The sequence below is a fragment of the Sinohyriopsis cumingii genome, chromosome 18, assembly GCF_028554795.1.
Source record: "Sinohyriopsis cumingii isolate HCF-2022 chromosome 18, ASM2855479v2, whole genome shotgun sequence".
Taxonomy (NCBI): domain Eukaryota; kingdom Metazoa; phylum Mollusca; class Bivalvia; order Unionida; family Unionidae; genus Sinohyriopsis; species Sinohyriopsis cumingii.
The window spans coordinates 52,123,427-52,138,572 of NC_142978.1; the positions used below are offsets into that span (position 1 = coordinate 52,123,427).

The 15,146-nt window shown below is 34.6% G+C and overlaps 1 protein-coding gene across 1 annotated transcript in view; it reads right to left on the bottom strand.

Annotated features, from left to right (window-relative positions):
- LOC149776645 (gem-associated protein 2-like) overlaps positions 1-10,529 on the bottom strand; it is a 33,551-nt gene extending 23,022 nt beyond the window's left edge. The window contains exons 1-3 of the mRNA XM_089941157.1: positions 10,296-10,529; positions 3,957-4,044; positions 551-643 (exon numbers count right to left, since the gene is read on the bottom strand). Of these exons, the coding sequence (XP_089797283.1) occupies positions 551-643; positions 3,957-4,044; positions 10,296-10,426 (312 nt within the window). The 5' untranslated portion in view covers positions 10,427-10,529. The remainder of the gene's footprint in view (positions 1-550; positions 644-3,956; positions 4,045-10,295) is intronic.
- Between the last annotated feature and the right edge of the window lie 4,617 nt (positions 10,530-15,146).

Genomic DNA, 15,146 nt, shown 5'->3' on the forward strand with positions numbered 1-15,146 from the left:
ACTGCATGTATGGATAAGCACTAAACAAGGATTATATAATGTTTGACTAAACAATAAATGAGGATTATAGAATGAATAAATTAACATTAAACAAGGATTATTGGATATACGGATAAAAACTTAACAAAGAGTAACACCTGGAAGAATCACAACCCACAGGAAGCTAATGGCAGGTTTTCTTATATAACCACATTGGCCAACCCCAAGGCTCAAACCCATGCAGATTGAATTGAAATGTTGGTGATCTTTAAAGGTTGGTACTTTAGACCACTTGGCCACCTGGGGCCCTGACAATAAACAAGGATATTAGGATGTATGGATTGATACCAACCACTTGGCCACCTGGGGCCCTGACAATAAACAAGGATATTAGGATGTATGGATTGACACCAACCACCTGGAGCCCTGACAATCAAAAGAATGTATGGACTGATACCAACCAAGGATTTAGGATGTTTGACTAAACATTATATGAGGATTATAGAATGCACAGATTAATACCAAACCCAAATTATATGATTCATGGCCAAATATTAAGCATGAATTTTACCTGTCTAAGTAGTGCAAAGTTGGCCACCTGTTCTCTCTGCCATGCTTCTGAAGGTGCAAATCCTCTAGGAGCTGGATGACATTTTCCTGCCCACTGTTGACAGAAAAAACATTTTAAGAAATGAAGTTTATGTAAGTGCCATATTTCTAATCAGTGGAGGGATTGCACATACTCTAAGGGGTGGGTGGTTTGGGGAGAGGGAGTAATTGGGACATTGCATGTGATGAAATTTCCTGACTTATAAGTAGTTAAAAATTAATATGAAATTAACTCAAGTAATTTAATGCAAATAGCCTGTTTATTTTGCTGGGATTTTACACTGAAAAATTATATCATTAATAATCAAGTAAATGAAGACAAAATGTAAGGACTTTTAATTACTGACAATAAATGCCACTATAAGCAAAGTGGATCTCACATGAGTGCTCATTTGAAATAAAATATATGAAACAAGTAAAATACTTTCATCATTTGTTAAGCCCTGTAGAGCACAATATGGAAATTTTACATCCAGTTAAAGAGATTTAATATGAAATGAACAAATGCTTTATGTTCTTCAAGTTTTTATCTCATCACAGTATATATATCAACACTTTTATTCAGTGTTTATATATAGCGCATCCTTCTTCTGCATACCTGGCCACATTACCATCCTGTAGTCAATGTCAAGGTCAGTCTCGCATTTTCTTGTCCAGATGTGATAATGTGCATATTTATCACTTAAAACTAGTTTTGACCACTAATAAATAAATATTTATACTTTAATTATCAGTTACATTTTAATTGTAATATTTGTACACGTGGAATTCACTGACTTTCAGGTATTAAATTAGCCTTGGACAGCTTGAAGTTTGCCAACTCTAATTTCTAAATAATCTGCTTTTCGAAGAATGCTTTGATGCATGTTGCCGATTTTACGGTAAGTATATGTTAATTTTTGACACTTGTGTTTGGAAATAAAAGGCACATGCCCATAAATATTAGCAACAGGAGAATTTCATTAAACACATGACTGATGTTACAAAAAAATGTTGCACCAACAAGCGCTGTTTATGATCTGCTGTCTACATGAACAAAAGTAAAAATGTTCTCAAATCATTTTCAAAAGTCAGATTTTCCAATATTTGATGAATGTCACCAAATTCAAGGTGACTAGATGAAAACTGCAAGGTAAATAGGTCAAATAAGTAGTCACAAATCATTCAGTTGTAAGTATAAATACATCATTACAAACAGTCTAGCTTTAATTCTCTCTCTCTCTCTCACTTAAAATCAGGCAATTTCCAAATCCTGTTATCCATATTGTTTTCTATCTGCATTCTGTTTCTAATCTGCATATCAATCGCATATCTACATGTATTATTTAGATATATATATTTGATTATAACTTTAATTATCAGCATTCGGGTTTAAAGTGCCAACAATGATGGAAAGAAAACAAAGATTTACATGAACATTAAGTAATTTCCTTAAAATAAACCATATCTTATTTTATCTTATTGTTTTACTCATTTTGGGATATAATGCAGAGATCTTGGAAACGCTTAATTACACATATTTGGATGCCAATTTTTTATCTGGGATGCAGAAAATCACGGAGGCGGAGTCCTCCGTACGCATGTAATAGGTGTGCGGCAAAATTCAAAGACTTGCCAGTCCTGCTTCAGCCACCTGCTTTGTTGGAAAATGTGTTGATCAATTAGCTGTGCTGATATTTACAATGACAGAATTCAGTGACTGAAAGACCCCTTGATGTACATACATGTTGCCATTATAAGAGTACATCAAAAAGAACATGATGCAACAGCTGGGCGGCCAGTTCAAAGGCTTTTACTGGCGGCCGGGTGGGAAAATGTACTGATATTTATGGTGATTGAATTCAGAGTCAGAAAGACCCAAAGACGTACATGTGGTCATCTATAAAAAGTACATCAAATAAACACCTTTAGCTTTCATTATTGTGTTCATTTCCGAATGTATCGGGATAAGCAGTGCACGAGAATCAAGACCTGTTGAGATTTAGACAAAATGCCATTTGTAAATTTGGATAAGTATTTTGTGGTTAAACGGCAAACTTATGAAGATTGTAACAAAGATTCATAAGAGTGCTAAAGCTGCTAGAATTGATAGTTCGGATAGGACAGTAGCTAAGTGTAAGAAAGTATGTGATGCCTAGCTTAGTGTTTGGAATAAATCCTTACTTGGATTGACAAAATTCAGTATCACTCTGATGGACGAACAAGAGCTATTTAAGAGGTACATTGACTGACCATACTTTTTTTAAAATGCCCCTCGCCTTAGCCCGGTTAGTTCTAGTGTTTGTAGCAAAATGTATTCATCAAAAGATCAGTAGCTAGACCTAGTTTTGATATCAATTACATTGACAAACAAACTCCTGCCAATTCACAAGCATATGTTTTGATAGCTAATTGACCATTAACCCTTTTTCACGTAAGGTAGCAACTATCAATTTAGTGCATGATATCCTTTGATGATAAAACATATAAACATCTTTTTTAAGATCAGAATCGGTGATCTGGATATATATTAACTGCCTCTTGTACACTATTTCGTCACAAAATTAGTTTGAAACTGTAAGTTAACCAGTAGGCCTAACGGGAAATAATGGCGGACTTTGCTAAGTCTGGGATGTACCAGTTTATTAGATTGTCTGTTTTCGTACATCATCGGGCAAATATTTTCAGAAAAATATACAAATCATTGAAAGCAAAGCCAAGGTATTATTTTATTAAAGATTTAACTTTAAACTGCAAATTATGTAGGTCAAAAACATGGAGGACAATGCTATGTTGTGGAATTCACGAGATGTGCTTTAAAGTCTAAGCTGTTTTCCAACTTTACATGTATTTGCGAAAATACGGGGGAAAAAAATCAGCAAATCAGATACTATTTAACCATTGCCTAAAATTACTACAAGGACGTAGACAAATAAATAAACCATAAATTTGCGATCTTGTCAATGGACAGTTGTAATGAAGTCATATTAAAGTGAGTGATTACCTTACAAAAACCCCTCCATCTAAAAATAGATTCACTCACATCTGTGTTGATTCTGTAGGAAAGAAGGGACTGCAACTTTTGATGGTGGGACTCCTATTTTTACCAAACTGGGAGTCCTGTGCTCCTTGTTTTAAAATCCTTGCGAGATCGCTGTTATGTTTGGGGTAAGATCAAATTTTCCAAGGTCAATTCTGTCTCAATTGATTTAGCAAATAATACTTTTATTTGAAAAATACAATGACTGGATTTTTTCTTACACCATAATTAAATAAAATTTCTTACTTACACCTATATATGCATTCATTATACATTCCAGTAAACCTTCTTCTTTAAAAATATGACATTAAAATACGAAATAGACTTTGTCATGCAACTGTTTGCTTACCTGTCTAATAGTAACAGTCTGTTTACCCCTGAATGGTGATGTATCGATATTGGCAACAACTATCTGGGCACATTGGCTTGCTTCCTGTCTAAAAATATAAAAGATTTATTACTAAAATGCATAATGGTGTCTCTGATGTAAAAACTATCAGTAAGCTTGTAGATATGATCAAACACATCTTCACACATAATGCAATACTGATTACTATTTGAAGAAACTAATATCAATACTTCATCCCACAGCCCTTGTTGGTTTAATCCTAGACCTAGTCAAACTTCTATCTACATTATTATGAGGCTGTCATCCACTTAAAGTAACATTGTTAGAATAATAGTTTCAATATTTTTGTAATTAATTAAGTAGAAGACAAATCTATGGTAGTGCTACATCCTAGCAGGGAAAACATCTGAGAAACTTTACAGGTACAAGCAAGTCAAAAATAGAGTGCCATTTTACAAATTAGCCTGGCCAAAACATGACAATATTCTGTATATAAATCTCCCAATTCTGTTCAACACCATTAGAAATATAAAATGGGACTTTATGCACCAAAAATTTTATCTTTAAACAGTAAAAAAATCTTTTTGGATCATTACTTAAAAAATTCATAAGTTCTGATATTTTTCAAAACTGGTAAATTCCATTTAGGCATTATGGGATTGTGGACTTCATGCAAAGGTGATTTACATACATATAAAATTGAAGTGCATGACAATGCAAAAATTGTCCACCTCTGAAGCTGATGAATTCAAAATGGAGGTGCTCAAGTGAGCATGGGTAATTTTATGTTTTGAGAAAACACATGCTGACATACTTTTATAAAAATAAATATTTACTGCAAATTACAATCAAGACTTGTATTAGACTGACCTTAGCTAGTCATCGCAAGCAAAAAATTCAAAGTGTTTGGTACTATTTTGTTAGACCTGACATAAATATACAGAGCTGTACATGTCCGCCTAGTTGATTGGGATAGGGATAATATCCAAAACTGGAATATAAATCACCATTTAGCAACAATGGTGAAGAGTGTTGTAGGTTGCAGACCTGAATTACCATGTCATGGCTTACCCACACCATATTCCATGATGCAAGACACAAATTAGCCTTGTTTACATACAAGACACAAATTAAGTTTTGTTTACATGCATGAAACAACATTAGTCCTGTTTATATTCAAGGCACAAAAAGGACTTGTTAAGTGTTGTTTATGTCCAAGACACAAATTAAATCTAGTTCATATGCAAGACACATATTAAGTCTTTTTTATATGCATGACACAAATTAAGTTTTGTTTATATGTAAGACACAAATTAACTGTTGTTTATATGCAAGACAAATTAAGTCTTTTACATGCATGACACAAATTATGTCTTGTTTATATTGTTACAGTGGGACCCCGCTATAACGCGCTCCGTTATAACGCGAATTCGGATATAACGCAGTCGTGGCGTGGCTCCCGAAATTTTATATACATGTATTTTTCTTGTGCAAAAAAAAATATTCTTAAAAAGTACAAAAAAAAACCGTAAAAAGTTGCTTATCATTTTGGGATAGAGATCGCGTATGAATGAAAAATGCAAGACGATCGTGGCTTGGCTCCTGAAATTTTATATGTATTTTTCTCGTACACGAAAAAGTATTTTTCCCCTACACGAAAAAGTACTTTTTCTTTCTTCTTAAAAGTAAGAAGAAAAAAAAAACGCATAAAAAGTTTATTCTGGGATCGCGTAGGTCTTCGCCAATGTCGCAAACTTGGATTGTTTTTCCTTATTGGCTGCAAAACATACCATGTGGCTATTTTTATTTGTTGGCAACATTGTTGGCTGTTTAAACTTTTATATACAACCATTGGTTTGGAGTGCAGAAATTCAGAGGCCCCATGAAAGGAAGCCGCAAACTGGATATAAAATGCACTGAAATTTATCTATTGTTACATAAACAAATTCTTTGTCTATACTGATAAACCAATTAAACAGTGCATTGTTATATCATAATCCACTTATCCTGACATCTAGCACGAGTTCTGTATGTTGTGAAATATCCGCTTTTTTGTTGTTGACATTTCTGGTAACGGAGATTAACTGGACGAGGCATTCTCTCGTAATCTGTCTTTCATCGGATTTTCGGCCAGTCACTAGTAATTAATATATTTACAAAGACGCATTTGTGTGTGCATGGTAAGTAAAATTCCTCTTCTTTTCACTCAGAATTAAATCCTTCAGTACACTCACATTTTCTGAATAATCCATGTCGTCAGAACACCTGCGTCTCTATCTTCCGTTGACCCTTTCTTAATTTTCAGACACATGCATAGAAGGCAGCATCACGCTGCTACCACACATGTTAAAAAAATTTTTTTAAAAATCTTATTGGTTTATTCAGTAGCCATAGAGGGACAGACGGCCAATTCTTTTAAAAATGTATCCAGATAAAACAGTTTGCTAAAATTTCAAGGGAAACAGATTACCTTTGAAGCACCGACTGTTATGAAAACGTACTCAGCAAATGGAAAAAATCCCCGTCTCAATCATACAATACAATTATTTGATGTTGCAGCCACAATAAGAAATGGGCATTCGTTTGGTTCTCAAAAGCTGTTCTTTAGCGGCGACTTCAAAAGCGCATGCAGCCTTCATCAAAGAAAGCTGACTACAATCTTTCAATAACAGCAAAGAAGTTTTCTTCAAAGGAAGTCAGTACCAAACTTAAATAAAAGTGATGGAGTCTGATGGATTTTTGCATTTTCCAACGTGACTGGAACACTTTAACTGTGCTGTGAAAGTTTCCTTTTTGTAGGGAAAAAGTTTATGCCAACGGTGGCTTATAACGCAAACTAACTTTTACCGACTTCGAACGTACTTCAAAGTAAATGTGCTTCGTCATTCGTTACGTGATTGTGCTATGTTTTTCCACTGAATTCAGACCAATATGACCTGTTACAAAATTAATGAATATTTTAAAGTTGTGTATGCATATTTTTGATGGAATCACTTGTATTGTGGATTCAATGTATATGATGAGGTTCGCAGGTGAGTACACTGCGTTGATACTCTGATCATGCTATACATTAGACATTTATATATAAACAGTATTCACGTATACATACCAATTCATGGTTCTCTAAATAAAGTATGATGTCTTCTCTCTTTTCACTACAGGTGTATTTCTCATTTAATATGCATTAATTCAAGATAGCAACTGTGCCGACGAAGCACGTATTTTACCGCCCGCATGTATTACCCCGCCCCCCCCCCATTTTTGTTGTTGTTGTTGTTGTTGGGGTACATTTTCTTCAGTTAACTGAGTTGGTTGCATATAACACGGTTCGGTTCATAACACGGTCGGATTCTATGGCTCCCAACTACCGTGTTATAGCGGGGTCCCACTGTATATAAATTTAATTTGCATTGTCTGTTATTTAGTTGGGTTTTTTTTAAATTCTGTTTTATTATATGCTATGGATAATTGTAATTTGGACTTAACCTTGTCCAAAATCAATTTCATTTTCTACCTGACCCGAATCTTCGATTCTTTTTATTCTGTACACAACTACTAAATAGCAAATTGTTTTCTCTATCAGTATGGGTTAACTATTAGAATCATTATTAATAGAATTAAACATATTTATCTGAGTCCAAGTCAAAGACATCATGTTTTACATGTTCTTTATTATAATTTTAGCAACAGACCTTCTAATTATAACTAAGGCTTTATGTTATAAATATCTGGAAACTTCCAGAATGAAATTTTCCATTAGGTAATAAAAAAATTTTAAAACATTATGACAAAAGGTCAGGTAGAGAACTATATAATCTTGTTACTGGAAAAATTATTTACTCATGCTGTTAGATCTTAGCAGAATCAGCTGCATTACTGCTGTGTGCAGTATTTCATTTAGGTTGGATTTTATTTATTAAAATTATTTATTTACTGGAAATATAAAGTACTCATCATCTACAGTTAGACATTACCGGGGAATTAAAGTGAAATCCAGATATCAAAATATTCTTAGAATGTATTATTGTGAGTCAGCAAAAGACTGTTGGCACATCACCATGACAATGGCCACCACTGGCACATCAATATTTCCAGCATTGGATTTATTTTGGAATATCGCTAAAGTTTATTCAGAACTTAAAATATTAGAACTTGTGTTAGTAATTCTAGGATTAATTGGGTTTTAATATACAAAACCTTAAGTTCCTTTTTTCATTTTCATATTGTATTCTAGGAAAATAAATTATTTTTTGAATTTTGACCAAGTTTGTCACTTCTCACTCTTTCCTATTACTTATTTAACCCTTTACCTCATACAGCATAGTGACAAAGTGCAGCATGCTATAAATAGAACACCTGTTACCTAGCCGACTGCATACGCATAGGCTTGCCTGTGAACTGTTAAGCAATGTAGTGTATGTTATGTTTAACAGCAATTTTAACCATTTTACATTTTTGGTACACATCTATTATATGCGGAAAAATTTAAGAGTAAAGTCCAATTGTTATAGCTGTGTAATTATTTTTCAAGGAATTTTTTTTATATGCTTTAAAATCTTGAGAGAACTCATTCACCGTCAAGTCAATGAGGCTGCGTGACCAACTGTAGCTGCCATTTCCCATACTCGAAATTTACATGTTTTTCGTCTGCGTCTACATCACTAAGTCATCTGAATTTGATAATTTATAAAAACTAATTGCTGCCTACATCAATAACAGAGCCTTTACCTAAGTTATTGAATCTTTCATAGTTGTGATTCATACGTGAAAACTTCATAAGTACTGAATGAAATCTGTGACCGCCATTTTGGAGAGTGGAGATTACAACCCAGTTACTTTAAATAGCAGATATCGACCAGTGCATAAACAGTGACCACATGATCTGACATAATTTTTCATTTGCAGAAATGAATGTAGTATTTAATAGGGGGTTTTCCCCGAAGGTGGCACTGCGAAAACCAGCTCAAAATGGCTGATATTTACAGCAAGCGTCAAAAGGCGCTTCCATGCTAATGGAGTAGAGGCATCAGAAGGCGCTTCCATGCAAATGGAGTAGAGGCGTCCAAAGACGCTTGCATGAGGTAAAGGGTTAAGACCAGAGAATCTTAATAATATGCAAGTCATAAATTAATGCTTGTTTATATGCAAGACACAAATTAGGTCTTGTTTATATGCATGACAAAAACTAAGTCTTGTTTATATGCAGGCACAAATTAAGTCTCATTTATAAGCAAGACACAAATTGTTGTGATCATATGCATGACACAAATTAGGTCTTGTTTATATGCAAGACACAAATAAAGCCTTGCTTTTAAGCAAGACACAAATTAAGTCTCATTTATATGCAAGACACAAATTAAGTTTCATTTATATGCAAGACACAAATTAAGTTTTGTTTATATGCAAGATATCATCCTGATCAAGGGTGTTTGGAGACTATGATCAAACAAATGTTAGGGAGATATTTTTGTCAAAACAAATCATCACAACTGTTCAGTAACTATGAGCATAACTAAACAAAAACTGTTCTTGTCAAATAAGACTATTTTCTAATAACCTATTAAGGATAATTACATCCTCTGAACTCACAATTTCAAAACTTAAGTGTCCACATCTAGTTACTACAAGTCAACTGGGTACACAGTCTGAGAAAATCAAGAGAAATATTGTGCTGAAGAACATTCCCTTTAATACAAAATTATCATCTAAATGAAGTGTCATTGTCATGAGACAGAACTATCATTTTGACAAGACTCGATATATATGCAAGACATCTAATAACATTGGCTAGATAAGAATTCAGTAAAGTGGGTTTCTTACTCACTAGTTTGGAGTTAATATGATATTTTATAACTTGAAGGGATATTTTGTGAACACAGCAAACGACAAACTTGTATACCAAATTTATTATTTTTACAATGGTCAAGTACTATCGTCACAAATGTGCATGGAACATCTAAGACTTTTTTCTAAACAATGTTTATATTGATCAGGCACACCATCCTGAAACATGAACAGTGTATTGGCTGAAGCAATATGCTGACTGCTTCAGATTAAATGTATAAAATTAAAACTCTACATATTCAGAGCTCTGTGACAAAAGACCCCCAAAAAGATTTCCTTGCAATTTGTCAGCTGAAAATTACAGTAAGAACCCTGTTATCCGCGCAAATCTTAGAAATTATCCCTCGAAAATACAAAACACTATATTGGCACCTCGAAATTATGTAACAAATCCCATTTATGCTCGGAAAAATAAACAGTCTCTATACAATATCATCCGATACAAATGTGAAATAAGCGAAGACGATCAAGCATCTTCAAATTCTGACCCATTACCGGACTCTTCTCAAATATTCATTCCCTGAAGTTGGGGGAATCTCCAGGTCGAATTCATCATCGGCCACGTCTTCAATCTTGAAGGCTGGAGGCTGAACAGAGTCGTCTTCAAAACTGTCGTCTGCTTCCATTTCTTTCTCCGTGGTTACGATAAACTAGAGTTTTTAAACTTCGTAAATATTTGTCAACTTGTGTGTTACAGATTCAGACTCCTGACTAAGTAGAACAAATGAGCATCGCTTACAACAATAAAGATAACTGTAGGCCTATTCATTTGATGATAAAATTTTACTTTAATCAAACGAATTTGATTGGCTTGAAACTTGATATTTTATAAATTTAATGAGTGACGCATATTATATCAAAAGCGTATTTTTTTTATAAATATTATTTTATTTCTTCTATTTATTTTATATTTGATTGCAGCGACATTCTGATGTTAAGGACACCATTTATGGAAATTTGAGTCCAAGTTATTATATTAAACATAATATATATTATATCTATTACAACAGACTGTTTAAATCAAATGATTTAAATTACATTTTGCATTATTCATACAATAAGACAAATTGCAAACATACATCATGTGCAAGCTATACAGTCCAGTATCCATTAACTTATAGTTGTACATCTACAGCCGTACACATACAGACATGCATGTAATAATAATAATAATAATATTGAGGACTTTGTATAGCGCCTAATCTTTAGAAGCTCTAAGCGCTTTACAACATTAGACAACACCTATAAGATAAGAAACATAATAATATTATTACAAAAACAAACAACACGAAATTTGAAAAACATTAAAAAAAATTAAAAAAAACATGCTGAGAATATTTCAGGTAGGAAACATTATCAGGTCTTTAAGTTTGTTCTTGGAGTCGAAATAAGTGAGTTTTGAGAGCCCTCTTGAATGTGATCACTGTGTCTTTGTGTCTAAGTTCAGTGGGCAATTCATTCCACGTTGCTGGGCCCTGGTATGCAAAAAGAACGCACGCATGCACACACACACATTCATTCATTCATTTCGGAATAAAACATCACATGTAAATAAAATATCACGTATCTTTGGGGAGCTAAAATCTATGAATGACTAAAAGCAACTAAAATGTAAGAAAATAAGCAACATTTGCAGAAGAATAGTAGTAGTAGGGAGTGATATGGAGACAAATTGGCAACCTGGAGAAAATAGGAACTAAATTGTTATGGCTCTCTGAGAAAGGGGAAATATAATGACACAAATAAACATAAGATTTTCCATTTATCCCCACGATTATGTTTCAAAATAGTACTATTTGCGCAAGGGTAAATGTAATGTTAAAACTACACATACGAACCAACTCGCCGTTTTGACAAACAAGACAGTCAGCTACTGACCAATACCCACTTATCTACAAATCAACACCCACATTTACCATCCAAACAATCGATCAAATACTATCACTTCGTTTTCAGGTGTCTCTTTTTCTAGTGTACATCCAGTACTGCAGTGGTAAGATTGATTGTAAGCTCTGACAAGTCGTAGTAACAAATCAATGTATATCAAAGTGTGTCGTAGTGTAAACTATTTCCAGGGACGTTCTTTCATGTTTCTTTGGAAACACTATGCGACACTAGCCTTCGATTCAGGGTTTTCAGTGCTGACAAAAGTGGATGGGTCTTTTTTCTCAATTCTTTTTGAAAGCTTGGCTGAGATATTTGGCGCCTTTGCATTTGAAGAGGGTATCGACCACATGAGGGTATAAACTACATTCTTTCAAAAGCAGTTTTAGAGCTCGAATTACTCTCAACCTGTTTTAGAAATCAAAGGAACTAACAAGACTGAATTTGAAAACACGTCATTGACACAAGACAAATATTTGAAACCACTATAGTACGATGCCAAACAAGAGACATCTGCTAAATCTGCTTGCTTGGTTTGACTTTTGGAAATTTTTCGTTCAGTGGGTTTGTGTAAAGATTATGTCGATTGTTCGTGTACATCTTGCGGGATTCTGAGTTTGGCTTTAGCAGCATAATCCAATTTTTTTTTAAATTATCCGTAGCCAGCAGCATGAGCTTGATTGTAGTAAATGCTAGTTAAAATATATCCATCGTGCGGTTTGCTGTTTTGTTTAAGCTCTTCAAATAAATCACCCACTGTTCGATGATGCTCTTATTTTGTTTGTATAGTATTCGTTTGGAAGATTCTTGACGTGTGCAATGAGTCATAAGAGTAGGATGTAGTCGGATGCTTGGTTACTTTTTCTTTTTTTCTTAGTTTGAGTCATAAGAATGAAATGTTTAAACTTTTTCAACCACATGCATATAAAGGTTATCAAAACATACATAATCTCATCTGCCAATAATATCAGTGACAGCATAGAGATCATCTGGCATGTTCCAGGTAAGCTGTATCTTGATACTTCAATTCATGAAGTGTCAAACCCCAAAAGAAACGCTGTTCTTCATAGATTTCTTCCAAACAGAAAATTCCTTCTCTGGCTAAAGATTTTTGGGACTAGGTCCTTCCAGATATTTAGACCATTTCCGTTTCCACGTGCCACTGGAATCACGCTTGTCGTCTGACAGTGATGAAATAAAGATGCCTGGATACAGTGGTTGGAGGCGCAATGAGCCACACACCAGTTAGGAATGTGAATGCCATTCTCTTGAAAACATTGATAGTATAAAAAAAAAGATTAAATCAACACGATAGTCTTGTTTTCTCTCTTGTTTTTGTCATTCAGTAATTCCTTGGGTTTGCTCTAACATGGTCTGTTCGATTTAATAATATTTGCTCATAACCGTTTCCCTTCCGATTTTCTGTTTTAGCTGAATAAGCTTGAGGCATCATGATGGACTGGTCTTAACACATCTGATCTTGGTCGTTGCTAATATGGCCACTGCTTGTGTTTGGTTGTAAGGAATAGATCCATCAATACAACTCTTCATGTATGATATGAAGACTGATCTTTCCAACAGTCATGTAAACATTCTTCATTAGATTGCTGGACGTGAAGGATTTGTTCAGGCTTTTGGAAGGGGTTAATTCAACAGATGTACTCAATAGAATATTTCAGATTTCCCACTACCATAAGAAGGAATTTCTAACGAGACCGTGTGTGGCATTGATGTGTCATCATCAATAACATTTTGATGCTATTATCACAGGATTTTCTAGATACCAATACTAACGTGAGAAATGTGACCAGCTATTTTATTGCAGTCGGACCTGCTCATTTATTGGAGAGAGAGATGACGGGGTTGTTTAGCGTCCAAAAAATGCAATCCTGAAGGAAAAGAACGAATTCATTGGTCGACTTGTAAACTAGCATTTGTCAGTACCACTACGAACAACATCGCATCAAACAAAATATAGGACAGAAAAGTACTTGCGAATTATTTAAATTCTACTCCTCTTGTTAACTCTAAGGCACACACTTGTCCAGGAAAGAAAAGATGCCCTTTTTATGACCAAATCTTGGACTTTGAAAACCTTTGCGACATCAACAATTTGAAAATGAACTAGAGCAAACTTCAAGGAAGACCAACGCAAAAAATGGATTTTATCCTTTTGATTTTAAATTTACACAACAGACTGGCATTCGCGTCCACAAATTCTGAGTAGCTCGTCGTGCTTAAGAGAAGTATGGACAAGAACCTATTCTTTATCATTCTCACAATTATAGTAAGATTCCAGGAGGACGTGAGAAAATCTTTCAGGGACCACACACTCTTCCCGATTTTGCTCAATGCGCTTTAGAGCATACCGATGATACATGGAGCTAAGTGGACATTCATCGACATGCTACAGTCATGGCTCACAATTCGTCGGGATACAGCGGACACTTTCTTTCTAAATATTATTCTGAACAAAGCACCTAATGGCCCATAGTCACCATGAACGGAACAAAACTTATTTATATGAAAAAGGGATAAGTACAATTTAAAGATTCTCGAAGTTGTTTGATCATATCTTTGAGTAAAATGCACAATATATTTATAGAGACAAGTGGTCAAAAATTATTTTCCTGACTTTTTCAATATCAAAGTTAGTCAAAATGTTGCGCTCCCACACTTGCCTGAAGCATTATAATATTGGTACCAAACTCACTCTTCAAAACGCATTTGATTTTCAGGAAAATATGTTGAAGTATTGCCTATCTCATATGGATATTATATGCCATTGCTTGAGAAAAGTTCGACAACTAATTCTGGATCGTAGATGTATAACTCCTCTGAAGGAAACCTCCATATCTTCTCTAAAACGCGTGGATTAGTCTATCCAAAGACTTTCATCCCTGAAAAAAAAACCTAGCCCTCATACCTCCTCAACTGTACCTCTCGGTCAGGTATCGGTACTCCGCAAAAGCTTTGCATTCGCTCCATTACTTATGTGAAAGTGAAGATTAATGGATAACTTGAATTCTCTCTGTGGATGGTTCTGATCTGGAAAATCCCAGATTTTCTACGAATTTCAGGGATGCTTATTTCACGTATGGCCTACGTGTTTTCCTCAATGAAGCTAGAAAAGTCCTTTCTCAGAGCGCAGCACTGAATCGCCGTTCGAGCAAACATATTGACGAAGCCTGAGTTATGAACGCGTGGATGCCATTTGGGAGAAATGTGGTAGCACGATTACAATTGGCGTTTCAAAACCAATGCTTGACTCATTGATGAAAGTTACTACTTGGTGGACACCGAACCTCAAATCCACGCGACAGTTTGTTCGGACGACTAACCAATGCAGTACGTTGACTGTACGATGTTGACAAAACTCAAGGAGAAGAAATCAGATACATCGTAAGTTGAAACGACTGATTAACAGCAGTATCTTACTTTCAGCCCTCTTGTACCATACTG